This window comes from Haliotis cracherodii, unplaced genomic scaffold (assembly GCF_022045235.1).
Source record: "Haliotis cracherodii isolate W230 unplaced genomic scaffold, xgHalCrac1.p SCAF_12, whole genome shotgun sequence".
NCBI lineage: Eukaryota > Metazoa > Mollusca > Gastropoda > Lepetellida > Haliotidae > Haliotis > Haliotis cracherodii.
In genome coordinates this window covers 16,802,464-16,823,699 of record NW_027266267.1, presented here as the reverse complement: position 1 = coordinate 16,823,699, position 21,236 = coordinate 16,802,464, and the positions used below count along the sequence as shown (strand labels likewise).

The 21,236-nt window shown below is 39.4% G+C and overlaps 1 protein-coding gene and 1 pseudogene across 1 annotated transcript in view; one reads left to right on the top strand and one right to left on the bottom strand.

Moving 5' to 3' along the window:
• LOC139457596 (uncharacterized) overlaps positions 1 to 21,236 on the top strand; it is a 74,357-nt gene that overhangs the window by 25,168 nt on the left and 27,953 nt on the right. The window contains exon 2 of the mRNA XM_071238959.1: positions 3,698 to 4,006. Coding sequence (XP_071095060.1) covers positions 3,698 to 4,006 — 309 coding nt within the window. The remainder of the gene's footprint in view (positions 1 to 3,697; positions 4,007 to 21,236) is intronic.
• LOC139457989 (uncharacterized) lies at positions 7,476 to 8,515 on the bottom strand (annotated as a pseudogene).

Below are 21,236 nucleotides of genomic sequence, written 5' to 3'. Positions count from 1 at the left end.
GGACAAGATCACTGTTTCCAAAAATAATGAATCCAAGTGGAAAACCAACAGCTTTTCTGCTGTTATCAGCCTTTCATGATGTCATGCTACATAAATCACCAGGGCTTTGGTAAGTATTTGTTCCCAGAGACTTAAGATAATTTGAGAAAGTTTGATTTTTTATTTGTGGACAACAAGTTTCTGCACATTTCTGCACATTGAAGGTATTTTTCCGGCTAACATAAGGTTATAGCAGTAATTTGATCAGAATATTGCATAAATCTGATAAATATCTTCATTGTCAAGTAATCTGAAAACAGAATTATGAGTTGTTTTCAAGAAAATTCATTTGGACAGGAAATGTTACTTTTTTAGAGAATGACCCATATAGTCTGGACTCCTAGTAAAATGAACGAAGAACTTAGTAAAAATGTTGAATATCACTTCATTAAAAATAATGGTATACGTATTAGTAAAAATAATAGAGAATATTTTCATTACAATTTAGTTTAGTCTCATCATCGTTTTTGTACTAATGGAAGCATTGATTGACTCCAGGTGGTGGTGAGCTATAGACAATTAAGTTTAGTCTCATGACTATCGTTGACTCGCATCATCATTTTTGCATAAAAAATGCCACCTGTAGTAGCAGTATAGGTATATAAATCCGGCTCCAGTGGAGTGGCGGCAGAACCCCAATTACCTATACTACTCACGCACTTGCTTGGCTAGTCACCGGTCGTTGACCACAGGGGTACACCTCCAATAGCTAGAGGTCTGTGTAAGGCATTGTTGTGTCTTACTATATATCTCAGTATTGTGAATAATTATATTGTATTTAGTTGTCATCAATTATTGATAGACCAAAATGAATAGAAATAAGGTTACTGGTGCTTTTGGCAATTCTATCAATCATGGTGAGACTGTCACCATTATGCGACAGCAGGTGAGAACATGGTCTGAATGGTCCTTGGTTTTTTTTGACATTTGTTGACTATATACTATAGAGTTGACATTCCTGAAGTTATTCACTTAGAGGTGCCAGAATTAATAACTCCATATATTCATGAGGAGATTTTGGCAATCTTCGCATACGATTTAAAAGAAAATATTTTCAACAACCGGTTGCCAATCACCACTACTATGAGAAATAGAGGGTACCGAGGATTTCAAATTCGACCCAGAACCATGGTCATATATGGGATGTATTTTGGCTTCTTTGACATAGTTAAGTTGGGATTAATCGGCATGTTGATACCGTCTAATGTAGGACATTCTTTAATGATTTGTTATGCTTCACCTTATCAGCAAAATTTGATGCCCTTCTTCTATGTTTACTTGCGAGGAGCTGGGCATACTACCGATGAAGTCAATAAATTTTGTGTATTTGGGGATGAAGGAAATTTAGACATTCAACTTAGGTTGCGGTGGACACCACTTGCCCACTGATCATTTCCCTTTCCACAATACCTGGAAAAGGTGTGGATATGGCCTGGAGGACTTGCTTGATGAAGACCGTTATGCAAGTAAGGGCTACGAAGTGCAGCATTGTGCACACAGGAACTCGTTATTGTGCGTGGTGCAAACGTATGTACCATGCAACATGTGACATGCATGTGTTGATTATTTCGAAAAAGGTTGAATTTGAGTAAAGGGATAGTATTGCTGGTGCATTAGGCAGGTTGACTGAACAGGACAATGGACATTTGTTCGTTGATAGCAATAATACACTTCGTTGTGAAGTATGTCAGGTCAGGATGGATGCTAACATACGAGGGGATATATCGGATACTCTGGTACTACCCTATTTTGAGTCCCAAAGAAGGTCCGGGACTACCACCAGCTATGCTTGTGAGGTGGTCCGCAGTTTATTTCCAGATGTCATTGGCACGGACGATCCTCTCGAACATCAGGAATTTGATGCTACAATATCAGAGCATCATTGAGAACTACCTAACGCTTCAGAAAGTCAAACGTTCCACTATTGTATTTGTAGGGATGAGCAGCCTCATTCTACAAGATGGTGGAGAGCAGCTTTCCTAATGTAGTTGACAGTGACAGTGACAGTGAAAGTGACAGCGAAAGTGACGCTTCTTCAGACTCAGGTCTAAATTTTGGAATTAACCCTGACAACTTGGACTGGTTAATCTAGGGTGTAAGAAGTATACATGATTAGGTTATCGATGACAAGTTGTTAGCTGGTGTTGTAAAATTATTGTGATTTTTGCCTGAAGAAAAATGCTCACATGTCTATAAAATCAAAATGTTAAGAAAAGGTTTATATTACCAATCTGCATCTACCGAAAAAAACGAAAACTTTACAAAGTATAATAATTTGATTATGCCTTTATAAGCCTTCACATGTTATTATTCTCAGATAGGTACAACCCAAGACAGATCCTATCTGAGACATTACCTTGTAGAATTTCAGTGTATTGTTTTTCCTGGTCCTCAGATGCATACACACAAGTGCTACATATTGATATTGTACTAATGTGTATACGAATACATATGTATATGAATATATATATATATTTGCCATAAGATTCATATGTTTACATTTAATATTCTATTATCAAGTCATTGGTCATTCGCATGGGACATGCTCTACAACAGGAAGGGCATGTATAACCAGGATATTTTGGAAAAAAGGGTTTTTAATATTTACTTAAAATGTAGTTTACTAAATTAAGCTTTTGAGTAAAATATAGATGCATGTGAGGGAAGTGACTGTACAGGGTGGGGGCATCACCCCAGGGCAAATGATTGTTGATTTTGCTTCTCTTAAGTGATAGAGATAATTTTTCATTAGTACAATGAAATTAGTAGAATCCGGTCCTGCAATATAAGTGTCAGAAGGGAAATGAATGGATGGAACAAAATTGTTAGTCTTGATGTGATCAAATATTTCTGCATGCTACTACATGACTGGAATGTCTAAATAACAAGCTTGGGTATCTTTTCAGTGCCTTCCAGTCTAACAGAGTATTGGGTTTACATCTAGGGTTGTTTTGAGTTGTGGGTATGTTCAGTTGACCAATGATTTGACCATTAATTTAGGAAATTAGTTGAGTGTTTGGTTAAGAAGAACTTGATAGAAAGACTGATTGGAATGGAAATTGGGGTTCGTAAGGAGGTGAGCGATGGGACTCATTTCATATGATGTCAAACATAATTTCAGTGGGAAAATTATCATCGATAGTATTTTGTTAGTTGTCCGAGAGTGGTGCGGGGATTCAGAGACTCACGGCTGAACAGAGAGGTTCTCTCTGTAGATTGGATTACCTGGTCAGAAAAGAAGTAGAGTTAAACGTTGATCAGAAAAGTTATCAGGCTCTTCAACGCATCATCTAGGTATGTGTTGTATTTAAGTAATACAGGCAACAACAAGAACTTATCTGAGGACCTTGTATGTGTATATTTACAATAACTACCATCACCAATAAATGGACTTGAACATCGATCTACGGAATTTGGATATGATGACATGCATCAACCAAGTCAGCAACCTCTTCTTTTTTTTTTTACCTTGGCCCATGTTAGGGTTAATATCAAATAATGAGTATGGTGTTATTCAGATGAATTAGGCAGATCTGATTTTCTATGATAATACTGTTGAACTTGTGATGAGTGTGAAGCTAAAATCCATCAATAGTTATGTCACAACTGACATGTTTTGGGAAACTTCATACAAACGCACAGCCTTATTCTATTTTAGAGTCAGCTCCGGTTCTCGCCACCAACAGACGTGTTCCTGTGGAGGGTGTCAGTTTCAGCATCACCTGTACACTAGATGCAGCTATCACTTCAGCTGCTCGTTTCTCTAAGGATACTTCTATCCAGGGAGCCTGCTTCTCATCAGGCAGCTGTGGGACATCTGTCTCTGGATACAACGTGAGTCTGGACAGTACATCCAGGATCCTGACTCTTGACATCGCATCACCAGATTCCACCAGAGACAGGGGGACATGGAGATGTACTGTTGGTACCACAGTGTCAAATAACATCACGCTGTCAGAGTTTGCAGGTGGGTTATATTTTCCATCTTCCCTGAATATTTTAAGGTCACATGACTGAAACAAAAATGAGCTTATGCCTTGGCCTGGTTGTTCAGTGGTCCAGCAGTATTGCCACAAATAATAACGAATTAGCTTCGAAAGTTTTAATCTGATTTTCATGGCAGCCATATTGAAAAAACCTATTAAGCAATTACTCACCCATTTTAACTCCAAATGTTATGAACTTTGGTATATATGTAGTTTGTAGTGGGGCTCAATGCATATGTTCTGATATTCGCAAAATTTCTGTCAGAGCAGTTTCTACTGCACTGTGATCAACATTTGTGACAATCAGCTGTTTCCAAGTTGTAAATGTTCCCAGGTTGAGCCCCCACCTTTTCATTTTTGAAGCTGCCATCAGGAGAGTTTCCATCGAGGGTGTGAACAATCTGAAGAGCAGACAATGATAAAAAATATAGAATCAATAAAAAGATATATATCTTTCGTAAAGATTTGTCGGAGTAATAATATAAGTGCATGTAACAGAATTTAAGCTCTCTGAACCTGGAGATTTGTCTCACAAACCACCAAAATCCATTACATATACTGTCAACTCTCACAAAATGTATGATAGATTGTGTCTGCTGTTTTGCACCCCTTTCAGCACTATTCCAGCGATGTAACTGTGGTCTGTACAATCCAGTTATTGACATCAAGAGCATCAGTTCATGCAATTAGGATACCACCATTTGATATTTAAGGCGAGGAGGGGGGGAGAAGAGAGAGCTAGCTGTGTTTTTGTTTCATGATTACATATTGTTTCCGCTACAGGTACAAAACCAGAAATTTTATTATTAAATTTTTCAAGAATGTTCAACAACAAACAATATTTCCAATAAAATCCAATTCTACTTCTAAAGTAAGAAGCAAGGGACGTAACTCAGTCATCTCATGCAAGCAGATAACATCACCAACACACTGATATGGATCTGTGATGTGTCTGACTGACTTGTACAGGATTTTAATAAGGTAACAAGGTTAGAACTAAAAACTTGGAAGCTTTTACACTTGTTGTAATCAAACTTTGCACTGCACTTCTTCTATTGATATAGAAACTGCAGTCCAAATTGGAAAAGAATCCATGAAGTAGTTATTTAAGTTATAGGTCGCACAAATGTTGAAGTGAAATACATGTCTAAGTTCACAATATGAAAAACATCATATTTTTTCAGAAAATACAGCCAATCAGAATGAAATCTGTTCCCCAAATTTGAAAAAAATCTATCAAGTAGTTTTCAAGTTAAAGGTTGGAAAAATGTTTCAGCAAAATAAATTCTAAGTAAAAAAAGAGACAGAGACAGAATAGTCACGCTATCTACACGCTAGTGACAGTTGTGCTAAATTTTCGGGACATTATATTGTATTACTTTTTTCCTTGACTGATTTATGATTCTTGAGTTATATTTTCCATGGCATGCTAGTCAGCATTATTTAAGATCATAGTGTAAAGTTTCTTTTCCTTTTACAAATACTGATATCTATACTATATTTAGACTGCGAATATAAGGTGATCTTGTGGTCATGACCCCAATCACAGATACTTGTACACACATTAGCTGAGGTGATTTTCATGGCAACAAATAGGATAGAACAGAATCAAACACAATCATGTGTCGGCCAAAATGACCATCGGGACATGGAAATGTACTGTTAGTACCACAGTGTCAAATAACATCACATTGTCACAGTTTGCAGGTGGGTTTGTTTTCTGAACTTACGTAAGACATTTTTCATCTTGCCCCGACATTTTTAGCTCACATGACTGAAACTCAAGTGAGCTAATGTCATGGCCTCATTGTCAAGTGTCCAGTAGTGTCCCACCAATGATGATACCAGAATAAGCTCAAGAGGTTTGAATTTGATTTCCATGGCAGCCATATAAAATATTTATGGTCATTATGTTTTACTTCAAATGTTATGAAATGTGGTATGTATGTTGTTCATAGTGAGGCTCAACACATATTTCCAATTTTCTGTGATATTTTAATTTTTTACCTTTATTTGACCTTTCCATTTTGGACCATGCTCTTTAATTCTTTCAAAATGCATTTTCTCGCATAATAAACATTTCCTGAGAAATAACTTGTCAAATGACCCAAAAGTTGCATGATAACTAGAATGTAACACAAGTGTTCTTTATATCTGTGTTTGGAGCTTACATTAGTGAGTGAGTGAGGTTGAACGCCGCTGTTAACAGTATTCCAGTTACATCGCTGCGTGTCAGCTTAATGTGGGAGGAAGCCCGAAGTGATGCAGGTTTACCGGGACTTTGGTGAAACCCACGAGCACGGGTATGGTGCTGACAAACCTAGAAACATAATCGGGCGAACCGGGTTTTCAAACCCACAATCATAGGTGTCTGGTGTGCCCAAGGGACGCAACTCTGCACAGGGAATCGCGGTTCTTAGACTGGGCCACCCATGCCCCTCAGCTTACATTAACAGTAAAAAGGAAGCGAAAAGTTATGACATTAATATATTTTATCTTATCCTGACTCATACTTATTGCTTATCTCTCTCTCTTCCGAATAGGTAGTGGAAACGTCCTGTGCTGTTCCCAAAGAACAGAGAAAACAGCTCACCCAAACGCACACTCACTCTGCGCATGCGCACCGGAACCATGTGACCAAGCCCATTAACTCATCACTCTCTCTTATTTCCTACTTAATGGTCGGAACACATCAGTGGAAAGAGGGGAAGGCTGGGAGGGTACTCATTTGTATGAGTCAGGATAAGTATAAATGATATTTTTACTCTAAAAATACATATTTTATCTTATCTTGACTCATACTTATTGCTTGAATCTCACAGTAGGTGGTGGGTTCCACCTGTATGTGTGATTAACGTCGATCTGTTCTATAAACCCCATAGGAACGTTGTTAATCTTCTGTGTAAATTTTTTATTTGGGGACCACCTTCCTTTTTTGTGAGCAGCAAAATGGAAGTAAATCATATAGATTTGTGGATTTATAAGGTTTCTAAGATTAAAATCTTTTTCACCTTAAATGATTAAAGTGTTAAGAGAAGAGCAATAATCTTAACACAATCATTTCTCACTCATGTGCTGAATTACATAGTAAAACAGGGGGCATGGACTCTCAGTCGTTGGTTATGGAACAGTAACCTGACGTCAACAAGTCTACGTGATATTGGGTCAGTGTGATCTTCTAATGTCGTCTGGTAGGATTCGTGAGTAGTTGTGCCACAACTAATGGTCCGAATTGGTGAATACCAGCTAAGTCTTCTGTAGCAAGGTCTCTGAGGTAGTGATTGGAGAAAACTGTATCTGATTTCCAGAAACAGCCTTCCATAATAGTTGTTAAGGAGCAGTTGCCGTAAAGTGCCAAAGTTGAGGCTAAGGCTCTTACTTCGTGAGGGTTGGAGGCTGAAGGGGGTCCAATCCCACTGCTCTGTATGCTCTGAGAATAACAGCTCTCATCTAAAATGAGATAGTTGTTCTGGATACCTCTGTGTGTGTATTCCTTAATAAAGGAATAAATAGTCTCTTAAACCTTGTCTTCTAGGTTTAGACTTTTGTAGGTATAATCTTAAGTCGCTGACTGGGCATAGTGATAAATCCTCTGTATCCTCTGCACCAAGGACGGAGGAAAGAGCCGGAACATGGAATTGTCTGTCTTGTTGGCCTGGTAACTGGTTCTTTGCAATAAAGTCCCATCTTCAGCCAAGGTGCGCTGATGAGTTGTTACCACTGTCAAATGTGATGCCATTGAAGTTTATCGCGTGGATTTCAGACATTCTGGCTGCCGTAGCTAATGCCAGAATAAATAGGTTTTTCTGCGTCAGGTGTTCAAAGTCGGCCTGTTGGAGCGGTTCGTATGCATCACTGGTTAGGTGTTGTAGCACTATATTTAGGTCCCATGCTGGGGCTCTAAATCTTTTCTGTTGGTCCTCAAGTCTGAAGGATCTGAGTAGGGCTATCAGCTTGGGAACTTTAGTAAGTTTTATCCCGTTAGCCATTGTCAGTACAGAACTGATAGCGGCCAAATAAGTGCCCAGTGTCGAACCTTTAAGATTCCTTGTACTTCGTAAGTGACATAGGTAATCTGCTACTTGTGGTAAGGTAGCTTTGGCTGCAGAAAAACCCTTGGATGTTGCAAACTGGTCAAAACTTTTCCATTTATCGTAATAGAGATTCCTCGTTGATCTAGGAAGTGCTAAGGAGACTGCCTTAGCTGCTCTCATGGAATATTCTCTTTTAACGAGACTGCTCTTGATATGCTCCATACGTGAAGTTCGTATAGATCTGGTCTTGGATGGACCTGATTGGAGTGAGGATGTAGCAGTAGATTTGACCAGTTTGGAAGATTTAATATTGAATTTCCTGCTAGTTCGATGAGATCTGGAAACCACGTTCTCGCCGGCCAGTAAGGCGCTACCAAAAGCAGGTGTAGGCTGCTCGTGTGTGTGTGAATTTTCCAGGACAGTTTCCAGTAGCCACAGTATTCGACACAAAACCATTTCATTCCTTTTATCCCCCCGACATATAATGTGGGGGGATATAGCGATCAGCCAGTCCGACCGTCCGTCTGACCGTCCGTCTGTCTGTCCGTAATCATTTCCTTTTCCAGAGCAGAACTCGAAAACAATTCAGTGTATTTGATTGAAACTTGGCATATCTATCAGTCACATACTGAAGTTGTGCCTTTAGCTATTGAGGAATTTTTATTTTTTTTATTTTTTACGTTTCCATGGTAACAAGTTGGACTTTCTATAAGGGTGGTGTTCGTTTCCGGAGCGTAACTCAAAAACCGTTAAATACTTTCTTAAAAAAACTTTGCATGTCTACCAGGAACATATTGAACTGGTGCCTTTTGCTAATTAGGAAAAACATTTTTATTTATTTTTTACGTTTCCATGGCAAAAATTGGATTTAAGTTTTAATATAGGGTGGATTCACTTATGGAGTATAACAAATAAACTGTTAAATATTTCCTTGCCAAACGTTGCATGTCCATATATAAAGTACATACTGGACATGTGCCATTTGATATTAAGGAGTTTTAATAATTTTTATTTTAGAATTTCCATTGCAGCTTTTTTGACATGGGCTAAGAGAAATGTTGGGTCAGTTACCTGGTTTGGGACCATAACGTGTTAAAATGGGTGGGGGATATAGATGACTTCGTTGACTATACGCTTTTTTCTTGTAATTTGTCATTTGTTTGCATAAAAAAAACCCATAGAAACACACGTTTTACTTTCCTTTTCATATGGATGCGACCATGGTGGATCTTTTGTGGGTATACAATGTATGGTTCTTCAAGAACATTCAACTCTTGACTCATTACATACAGAATTGCACATTTACTTGTGGTTACTTTACAGACAGCTGCCGGGGAGATATGTCATCTTTCTGATGACTCTTGTTCCTTGATGTTTTTGTGTGAAGAATATTAGGAGCCACTATAGAATCTATAATAGAAACTAAACGGGTAGATTTACCGAACGCTAATGATCGTGAATCGTAAGGGGATCCAAGGGCTAAGGACAGAATTTGGGTAATCTAATAGCCACTAAACGGGTACCTAACCCTAATGATCGAAAAGGGGTGATTGAGTTCGGGCTAACCTACCCTAACACTAGCGATATTTGGATGTGTTCACTGCCAATATAATATCTCTAATAAACTACATTCTTGTGCATAATAATGAAATTCAATGCCCAGAAAAAACGAGAAATACGAAATAAAAAATATATAGAAAATAAAAGTGCTTTCGTAAACTAGTGCTTGCTATAAAATGCGCCGCCGCAGGCTATATTCAGCAAACAAATATTCAAAACTCTCCACTGCGTTTGGCGTATTCAATAACATTTCATGTAGAGATGATAGATCGCTGTGAGGAGCTTATGCACACCCGATGACCCTTGACGTCACAGGGCATTGTTTCGCCAGTGTGACTGGCAACAAAATACCACAAATTACATCATAGGGTATTGTCATGTATTTGAAAAGTTTGTGGTACTGTATTCTAAAGGTAGGCCCTTTGAAATTTCAGGCCATTTGCTTCAATTTATATCCAAATTTTTAAATGACAGGCAATATCAAGCCCTTGTCTGATCATTATGATCAGGGTCAGGGAGTCCCACAAGGCAGTATCTTGTCTGTCACATTGTTTAGTATTAAGATTAACAGTTTATCAAAAGTTTTAAATGATTCTATTGATGGATTGCTCTTTGTGGAGGATTTAAATATTTCTTGTTGTGACATCCATATTATTTAAAGGCAACTGCAGCTATGTGTAAATAAAATCCCGAAATGGTCTTTAGAAAATGGTTTTAATTTTCCAAACCGAAAACAAGATGCATACAATTTTGCTGAAAATATTAACCCCACAAAGATCCAGAATTAATTTTAGATAACACTCCCATGAAAGTTGTAAAAGAAGCCAAATTCTTAGGTCTAATTTTCGATCATCATTTGACCTTAAATACCCCAAATAAATACTTCAAGAATAAATACTTGAAGGCCCTAGATTTATTAAAAGTTGTCTCCAATTCAAAGTGGGGAGGGGATAAAAAAACAACCTCCTCCAACTATATCGGACACTTATCAGCTCTACACTAAATGCTAAGGCAACTCCAGTTGAACCGTTGCTGACCACCTAATGCGATACCTACACACCAGGAACACGCTTGTCAAACTTCTGTGTTTAATGGCGGACGTTGCAGAGGCCGGGCAAGGGAGATAACTCCGGAGACTTGCCACTATAATAATGTAACCTTAGGTTCCGGGTACTTTACCCTTCTACCTTTGGTCACTTGTCCTTATCAACTACTCCTTGGTTCTAGGGATGATGTAGCTCTCTCAAAATCACAAGTCAGATGGTTTGCTCCAGGTCTTTTTATTTATGATAGAATTAATCATAAATATACACACATTGTCCTTAGATAAGTTCTTGTTGTTGCCTGATATAAATACAACACATACCTAGATGATGCTTTGAAAGGCCTGATGGTTTTTCTGATGAACGGTTAACTCTATTTCATTTCTGACTTGGGATCCCAAAACCACAGTGAACCTTTCTGTTCAGCTGTATGCTCCCGACTTCCCGCACCACTCTCAGACAACTAACAAAATACTATCGATGATAATTTTAGCTCCTCCCTCCAAAATCACATTTGACATCATGAGAAATGAGTCATAATGGTCATTCCCCAATTTCCATAGGTCAACTTGGACATACTCATATAATCAAATACCCTCAACTACTTCTGCCAGACTGGAAGGCGCCGAAAAGATACTTAATCCTGTTATTTAGACATTCCAGTCAAGCAGTAGTGTTCATAAATATTCACCACTAATCTAACAATTTTGTTCCATCCATCTATCTCTCTTATGACATTTTTATTTCAAGACCGTATTCTACTAATCTCCTCAGACTAATGAAAGCAAAATCCATAATCATTTGCCCTGGGGGTTATGCCCTCACCCTGTACGGTCACTTCTCTCATATGCATCCATATTTTTACCCAAAAGCTTAATTTAGTAAACTACACCTTAAGTAAATATTAAAAAACTCTTTTTCCAAAATACCCTGGTTATAATAACCACAAACAATAATGATGGCGTGACCACCTTTTCTCCTTCTCTACAGGAGGATAATGAGTTTGAACCAAGGGATGGACAATCATTGACATTTATATTTGTAAAAATTGCAAAATAACTGCCTGTTTTATAAAGTCCAGGATTATTGAAGGTATTAAATACTTATTGATTAAGCACTGTAAGTCCCTTTTTGTTCATAAAGTCACAACAAAAAGTCAATGTTTTGAAAGAAACTGAAAAAGAAGAGTACTGATGAACCATCATTGGACAGACTTACCTCAGGTTCATGGGGATTATTCGCAAACACAAGTATTAATGTTTCAATCATCTGACATTGTAAGCAAACACAACACAGTATTAGAACCGTCATAGGACATACTAACATCAGGTTCTAAGGGATTATTTTGCCCCAATGAAAAAAAACAAAACAAAACATTTAAAAAATCTTACACAAAATCTTGAAGATGTGAGGGTCTCCGTCTTTCCCGTTTTGGACGGCTACTGTCCTGTATGGGTTCTGGAGGCTGGACAATCTCTGATGGAGGATCTGGATATTGTGGAGGTTCGCTTCCATTTTGATTGAATAGGGGTTGAACCATGACACGTTCTGGCAGAGCCTCTAAAGGTTGATGTGGGCTCTTGTCTCTGTGCTCAATGTCTCATGACTGACTCGTTGGACTCATCATTGTCCTTTTGGCTGACTTGGGGTTCTGGAAGGGTTGGTGAGACATGATAGCAATCTGAAGACTGGACACGATATGCAGTGTCTCGCAATTGTGTGCCAACAAACTTGCGTATATCGCACCATGGGCCATCAACATTGGTGACGAAATACCGTGAACGAAAGCAAGCTTTAGTACGATCTGATGTCAAGTACACAATGTCCCCGACCTTTAAGACTTAATGTGTTGGTAAGTTGCCACTTCCAGCTTTGGCTTTAACACTATGAGGGTGGTTTTTCACGCGAGATTCGTTTTGTGAGGATATTAATGTTCTGTCTGACATGGGAATCTGTAAGTGAGAAAATTGGTCTCGTTGGGTCCAAACTTCTCGAGCTGAGAGACCACCTTGACGAATGCGTGTGTTTAATGAGGCAACAGCTACAGCTAGGGTTGTTGATGAGATCGATCCCCTTGACGGGTCTGTTCGTAGAATTTCAAGTTCCAATTCTTGAATAGCTTTCTCAGCCACTGGATTTTTGTTAACGTTTTTAACACGGCCTATTTCAAGTGACATTCTGTGCTTCAGCAGCAAGGGGTACATGCCTTCTCATCCTCAATGAGACATGATACTGTATATGATGATACACACACTCTGAGTACAAAAATCATTTGTCTCTCTTGGCGCATCACATCAGCTGCGTAGGCAATTCCTATCACCTCGGGGGGTTCGGATGTTGATTGTTCGACTCTTACTGTTGGTGTCTGTCTAAGAGCCGCACACTGATGACAAGCTGTTGAAATGCGTTCAATTGTTTTGTCAAAATCGAGGGCATAAAAGTATCTATGCAGAACCTTCTTCAGTTGATATGCTGAGGGATGGTTTAACTTGAGGTGTAAAGCAGTTACAACACCGTCAATAATCCTACGGGGGATAATGACACACTCTCTTGGCGGTTGCAAGGGATCAGCATACTTTATGACCAATAATCCGTCTTTAGCCATAGTGGCAACAGCTAGATAACGTTTGATATCTTTGATATTGGTAAGTTTCTTGGAGGGGCATGTGCCTTGAACTAGGTGAGCATGAGTACGCCTCAAATTATTACATTCGCCCTGTAATGATCGCCATGTACTGCGAGTCATAAATGGCAGACGAGTTTTCCCGGACATTATATCCTCAACTGTGGTGCTTCTTACGACAGAGTCTTCCATGGTTTCAATGAAGGAGCATATTTGACAAGACTGGTCAGAACACTCAGGTGCATTTCTGCTGGCAAAATCTGAAGGAATGTTAGACGTTCCTGTTAGGTGATCTATTGTGGCTTGATACTGACTTACAACAGAGAGGAAAGTTGATACCCTCGGACTTGCTGAGAACTCTCCCTTGCACAATTTCCGAAAGGCAAGTACACAAGGTTTACTATCTGTGACGACATGTGTTTTGTGGCATGATTGTATCAAGTATGGGCTGAAGTGCCTGATGGCAGCAGCAATCGACAATGCTTCAACCTCACATGGGATCCAAGATATCTGAAGTGGTTACAACTGAAAAATTCGGCTTGTTTCATTTTTCCGTCTCGGACAAGGTACGTTGTGGCGCCAATACCTGGTTTTCTTAAAGCGCCATCTGTAACATTCCAAAGCTCATCATCAGGACGTGGAAGAGTGATTGTTTTATTCATGGCTAAGGATTTTTGAGCAGAGTGAAAGGCATCCACTAGGTCATCAGTCCATGCAACTCTATCACTTGACTGACGTCCTGCAGTTAAAGAATCAAGAGGACCTATTGTTGCTGCACAGTGCCGGAGTCCCCGTGACAGTATTTTGTAGGCTCCAATGAATGACCGTAGTCCAGAAACAGTTGTTGGAAGCAAGCAGGAGGACAGTGTGGCAATGCGATGAGGACTTGCTTGGATAGACCCGTCTTGCCACTTCCATCCTAAAATAGTTACTGAACGTGGAGCAATGAATGTCTTGTTTGGGTACAGTTTCAAGTTGTTTTTATCTATAGCCTGTAGAAACCAACTGCCAGTTTTCAAACAACTCAGAGGGGGATGATCCACCACAATATAAATCGTCAGCAAGCTTCGCCACTATACCCTTTTCAATAAGGTCGCTGAGAACACGGCACATGAGTTCCTCCAAAGCAGTCTCGCTACCGGGCATTGCCATCGCTGATCATACATAAACCCTCACTCCACCGAATGGCGTTGCCACCCCACAATACTTCATAGAATCCTTCGACAGAGGAATTTGGTAGAAGGCACTGGACAGGTCAGTGGTGATGAGGTACTTCCATTGGCTGATTTGTCGATGGGTAGAATCAACATCAGGGAGTAATGATGGTTGGGTTTTGCTGTAGCGTCCTACATCCCCAAATGAAGTTACAAGACGGTATCCTCCAGATGGCTTTTTGACTAAGAAGGATGGGTTCAAGTATTCGACATTTATGCCTACATTTTCTGGGCGTTTGAATGCACCTTTATGTTCAAGATCATCGAACATGTGTTGCAACTCTACAAGACGACCTTTGGAATATTGCGGCAATTGTCCTTTCCGTTGAGGCGGGGGTACTGGACCCATGTTGACTGTAGCTTGGAATGGACCTGAAGCACCATCATACCCTTGACCAATGGGACTGAACACACTGTCATATTGTTGTAGTAAAGCATGGAACTTATAGCTTGTGTCCTTGGGGAGTATATTGTGAGGGTCGACCTGTACATTCTCAGAGAAGAAGGAAGATGAAGAATTTTGTGATTGAACATTTTCTGTTTGTTGTTTAGTAATGTCAGAAGAGTCTGTAGTGACCACAGCATGAACAGAACAAAAATGTTCATGTTTTCTTAAGGTCTGAGGATTGTTTGACATGTAAGGGATTCTAACACGACCTGATAAACATGGCAATACACTTGGGGGAGTCCATGATGTTGATAGTGATGAACAAGATGGACGAGTGTCCTCACGTGGTTCGATAGCGACAAAGTTATCGGTTCTGAACTCGTCAGGTACCAGTACTTCCAAGTAGTCACCAGGCCAAACAGTGGTTGTGCTCTCTGGAGCCCTCACTACAACGGCTCTCCTCACTGTGTGCATATCCCGGCCGTCATTTGATTTGTAACACAGGTGAGTATTATCTGCAAAGATAATACGTTTCTGTGCCGGGCGTATGGTAATGTCATTATGTGACAAAAATGGTATACCAGCAAGTATCTCAACATCAAGGCTTTCTACTACAAGACCTTCAAAATACAGCTCTCTGTTGTCTCTGTGCACAGTGAACTTTGTTTCACCAACAATGTTCAGTTTCGACATTCCATCCGCCTGTCTGGCAGACTGAGTGCTTTTGTTGATAGAAACACCTAGTACCTTGGCTGTATTGGCTGAAATCATGTTGTGTGTTGCCCCTGAATCGAGAGTGAGGCGAACACACCGGTGGTGGAAGAAGGCATCCATGTATGGAGATTCCTCAACGTGGACTCGCCTCGCTGATGTGTTATTGTCAGGTAAGTCTGTCACATCAGTATTTGAGCAAAAATCCTCCTCATCACTTAAGGGTGTATCATCAAAAATGTGTGTGATCTGTCTTGCCTTCATCATATACTTGCGATCCCTCTCCGGTAGAAATTTGCACTCACTCAAAAAGTGGTTTACATTTGACCGTTTTGCTGCTGTGCAGATCGGACAAGATTTTGAATTCTGAAAAGATCGCTTTGGATACTGGCTACGTGACGAGGCCTGAGATCGCATAACCTTTACATCTTCTGATCTGTGTATTTCCTCTAACAATGAGTCCAAAGCCTGAGAGATTTCAGGTTTGATAGAGGCAAGTGTGCTTGAACGTAACTCGGTTCCGTACCGTTGCTTAACTAAGCGAGGGAGGTCTTTGTGTAGAAGTCGTAGCCATGTCAATACTATGAGATTCTCTACAGTAGGTGATACTTCCTCATCTTCTGGGATCTCCTCATCGTGATGAGTAATACCTGAGTTGCGCTGAAGGAAGTTGTCCTCAATAAATGCTGTTAAACGCTGGTATAAGTCCTCTGGTCTTTCATCTACCCCTAAGTGAATGTCGTCAAAGTCAAGAAAATTACCTCCAGTTGACTGAAACCCATAATGAAGGCGAATTGATTGCCATATGTACGGTAATGAAATTGAATTCCTCACTATTGTACTCCTTGATATGACTGGACAATAGTTGGCAATCTGGCCTAACATTAGTTCCAAAGTTCTAACTTTCTGAACGGCAGTTTTACGCCGTGCCTCGGCGACGCCCTCGCCATCGTCAGTGAACCCCGTTTGGGTTTGCACGAGATTTCTTTAGCCAACTAACACCTGCTTCTAATAAAGGGGTAAATGCGGTATCTGTTGATAAGGTGTACAACAAATTTTGAATCCATCCCTCAAAGGAATTAATTGTCTCATTCTTTGTGAGAATCCACTGTTTTGGAGCCCTGTGTGTTTGTGCCATTGTGGTAACATGTGGAGTTACTAATACTAGCGCATGCTAATTAAAACATCGATGCGTTTACCGATCCTAGTGAGAGCGTGACGCTACGATATCGCCTTGGAGAGGTTTACCAGTCTCATCAGTTGCTACCGAAGGGTGAATACGTTTCCACGCTGCCACCACGCCAGTTGAACCATTGCTGACCACCCAATGCCATACCTACACACCAGGAACACGCTTGTCAAACTTCTGTGTTTAATGGCGGATGTTACAGAGGCCTGGCAAGGGACATAACTCCGGAGACTTGCCACTATAATAACCACAAACAATAATGATGGCGCAAGAAATCTATTTAAACGTCAATCATGGGAGAATTATGACTCTAAAATAAATTTGCGTACCCCAATGTCCAAGGTATGGAACATGATTAAAAGGATCAAAGGCAAGGGATCACATTCTACAGTTAACATCAGAAGGATGGAGATACTTTGCTAACTGATAAATCTGCTATTGCCAATAGACATGGGAAAACTTTATCTCAACATTCTTCTTCATCTAATTACGTTCCTGAATTTCAAAAATATCAACTCCAACAAGAAGAAAAAAATTACATCTGATAATGGTGAAGATTACAACCAAGTATTTTCAATACATGAGCTTTATACTGTCTTAGGGCAAGCTCATGATACAGCAGCAGGCACTGATAATATTCATTATCAGCTACTAAAACACTAAAGTGAATCATGTTTTGAAACTATGTTGAATATATTTGATGATATTTGGACATCAGGGACCTTTCCACCTTTATGGCATAATGCCATTGTTATCCCAATATAACCAGGGTATTTTGGAAGAAGGGTTTTTAATATTTACTTAAAATATAGTTTATTAAATCAGGCTTTAGGTTAAAATACAGATGGATATGAGAGAAGTGACTGTACAGGGTGAGGGCATCACCAACAGGACAAATGATTATTGATTTTGCTTCTCTTAGTGATAGAGATAATATTTAATTGGTACAATGAAATTAGTAGAATCCAGTCTTGCAGTGTCAGAAGGGAATGAATGGATGGAACAAATTGTCAGTCTTGATGTTATCAAATATTTCTGAGTACTATTGCTTGATTGGAATGTCCGACTAACATGATTAGGTATCTGACAGAGTATTTGATGGTATTTGATTATATGAGTATGTAACCTGGGTCCTTTTTCTTGATCTTCGCATTTAGGAGTCCCCACAGCAGGAACACAACGACTTGTTTCAAGATGCGAAAAGTTTTATTCAAACTGGTTTGGATAATGTAAAACAGATACCGCACAAACGTGCTGGCAGCAATCTGAATTACTTAGGAGCGCAGTCACCTCTGACCAGCTACTTGCGTCCCGCAAACCGTTCTCCCCGAATCATGATTTTCCACCTCATTTTATCCTTAAACTTTTCTAATGATAAATTACTATGACGTCACGAGGTTTGACCAACACGTGAGTCTGTTATGAAGACTGAGTAGTTAACCAGCTTCTTTGTGACTTATCCGAGGTTCTGACCTCGTACCTTCAGGTTTATCTCATCTATTAAGTCCTTAATATATAATCTAACTTCCAATTACATGAGTAGAACTGGTTCTCTCCCTTGTACAATTAGTATAGTTTAATGCTATCTACTAATATCTCTTAAATCATCTTGGCTGGTTCGTGACAGCCTTAACTCTCTACATGACTCCGAGATCCCTGTACTCTGTACCCTGTCATTCTCAATGGAAAACCAATTAATTAAATATAATTGGCCACCACCTGCGCTCCTCGTACATATAGGTATACAACGTGAGTATATTAACAAACCACGTAGTTGGTACATATTAATTCCTTCGCATCGTTTCATCTCATAGTGAAGTTAACAATTTCATAGTAATAAATAATTCATGTACACCAATATACTTGTATTTATCTTAATTATTTATTTATAATTATAACCGGGTGTGCAACTCCTGGTTACAATACTCCCTTTCTTAGGGTAAGAAAATGTATTTACAATTACATTTTCTTGCATATACCCATAATCCATTAGCACAACTTTGTCTCTTTTGGTAGTTTATAGTTTACAGTTCTTGGTTTGCATTGCTGAATAGTCTCTTAGGGATTTCTCGGCATATTCACACGAGAATACACTATCCCTTCTTTTATTTTCATCCGCGAATAATCCAGCCATACTTTCACTTTTGGCTGCACAATTATTAATCACACCGTAGCCGCTAGTTACACGCCTTTATCCACTTACAATACACCATTCCCTCGTAATTCCCGCCATTTAGTTGGAAGTTCTTACTGCACCAATCGGAATGAACCTGTTCCTTGATTTGGTTTCTGTCTGCGTACATCAAGGGGTGCAGATGTAAGATGCATGTTCTCCTCATCAGAGCTCTTATCGCGGGATGTTCGTTCTTCGCTTATCTTCTCCAGATAAACCGGTGAATGTTTTCTCTTCTGACCTGCTAGTCGAGGAGCTGGTCTAGGAGAAACTTCTTGGGATCGTGTGTTGGTGGTTGTTACAGTCATAGGGAGCAACTCTGCCTGGGCTGTTCGGTGGGTTCTAGGGTTTCTCTCTCTGAGTTCTACCCGATCATGATCACTTTGTCTGCTAGCAATTTCCCTACTTCTACACTTACTCCTTAAATATATAACAATGAGTATAAGTATAACTAGAAGCACTACACACACTCCAGTAATGGCATAAGAAATGGTTAAGGTACTTGATTGATTAGACTGAACACCATTATTAAAATTGATATCTTTGTCTGCACTATCCAGCTCATCCAGTAATTCATCAATGTTATCAACTGGTTCTATCGGTGGAATCTTAAACTGGGTAGGTCCTTTAGTGGTCGTTACCATTTTAGCCGTGGGTTTGGACGATGGCGTCGTATACATTTCCAGACTTAGTTCCTTATGGAAACTAGGTCTAATTTTATATTGCGACTCAGGCCTCAAATAAACTGGTAAGCTAAAATGAGTCGAGTGTGCGGCGCATCGGATGGGTATAGAAATCACACTTGCCCCTGCCTCTACTGAAATAGTAGTGGGTAAATCGGAGTTTGGAGGAAGACAAGCTAATTCAATATCTAATCTTTCCTTAGTATATACTAACCATTTGCCTTTCGCTAATGATTTAATAATAGGAGTGTCTGACGGAGGTTTAATTTTGATTTCACAATTTTCCTTTATCATATCTGATTTTTGTAAAAACAGCGAGGTTATACACACTGGAACCATCGTGGTAACATAAGTAGCTGCAATCAGGGGACAATACGCTATATCCCGTTTCGTACAAGATGAAACTTCAGCTTTGTCTATTAGTGTGTATTTTCCTTTATCAGGTGATATTGCCCAAAAATCAGTCTCGGTTTGGAAGGTATAGGTTGTATTTCCGACAACATTGGGAGTAGGTACCATTATCATTTTGTATAACTCAAAGTACGCTGAAATTTGTAGCAGTGGTATCGCCACTATTACAAGGAAGGAATTTCGATCAGGTAAAAGCGTAGTATGGAAGTTTTGTTAATACAATTTTAAGGTAGCCTTGCTCACCACGTAAGGTAGTCTTAGCGTAGGTGGTAACCTCCGTTTCAGGGTATACAAGGCCTGGGTATATCAATGTCCTAGAAATCTGTCCTTGTATACATCGTATCACTTGATTAAACATATCTTGTAAAGTCGCACCCAGGGAGTCAATCGCATTGTTTAACAAATGAAACATCGCGTGAATTTGACCTACTTCATTCCCAGACTAAATTTGTCGTATAATTCATAAATTTTGGTAGCCATTGTAACAGTGAGATTTCCCAGCCTATTTATACTTGCTCGGTTTACCTGAATGTCTGTATTCGTAACGTTTAATATAGTCAGGCTACGTTCTAATACATGAATAACCTTTTCCTGGTTATTTCTTAAAGAATTTATGTTCTGCCTCACTCTATCCATCTCGTCCTGACTTGCTGTACCTAATAGTTGGGACAGGAATCCGCCTACATTCAGTAGCGCTCTCTTCTGTCTTTTTCGTTTGCCCTGCGTCCGTGTAACAGTTTGTAGTTTTCCATACAAAACTCTAAACTTGTTATATTTGTCCAATATCTGTTGGCTCTCCTTTTGTAGCAAAGCCCGAATGCTGTTATGTATGTATTGAGTCACGTCCTCGTATTTACTCGTCGGTATTTCTAATGCATTCACCGTATTCCGAAAAATATGAATATTGTCTTTAATCTTATTCAATTGTCGGTCATAGGGTATAAGATCCACTGTGAAAGATATTAGCCAGGTACTATAGGAAGCGTACACATCGTTCAGGTGTACAAATTTTACTCCCGCTAAGGCTTTCCCTGGTTGCACAGACTGCATTAATACAATTATCCCTATAACGCTTAACACTGAGAGATACCCTAGAACCATCTGTAATATACAATTTTAACAATTTTGTATTCATTCATTACGATGTATATATATGCAAGCACATCTGCAATACATTTCATA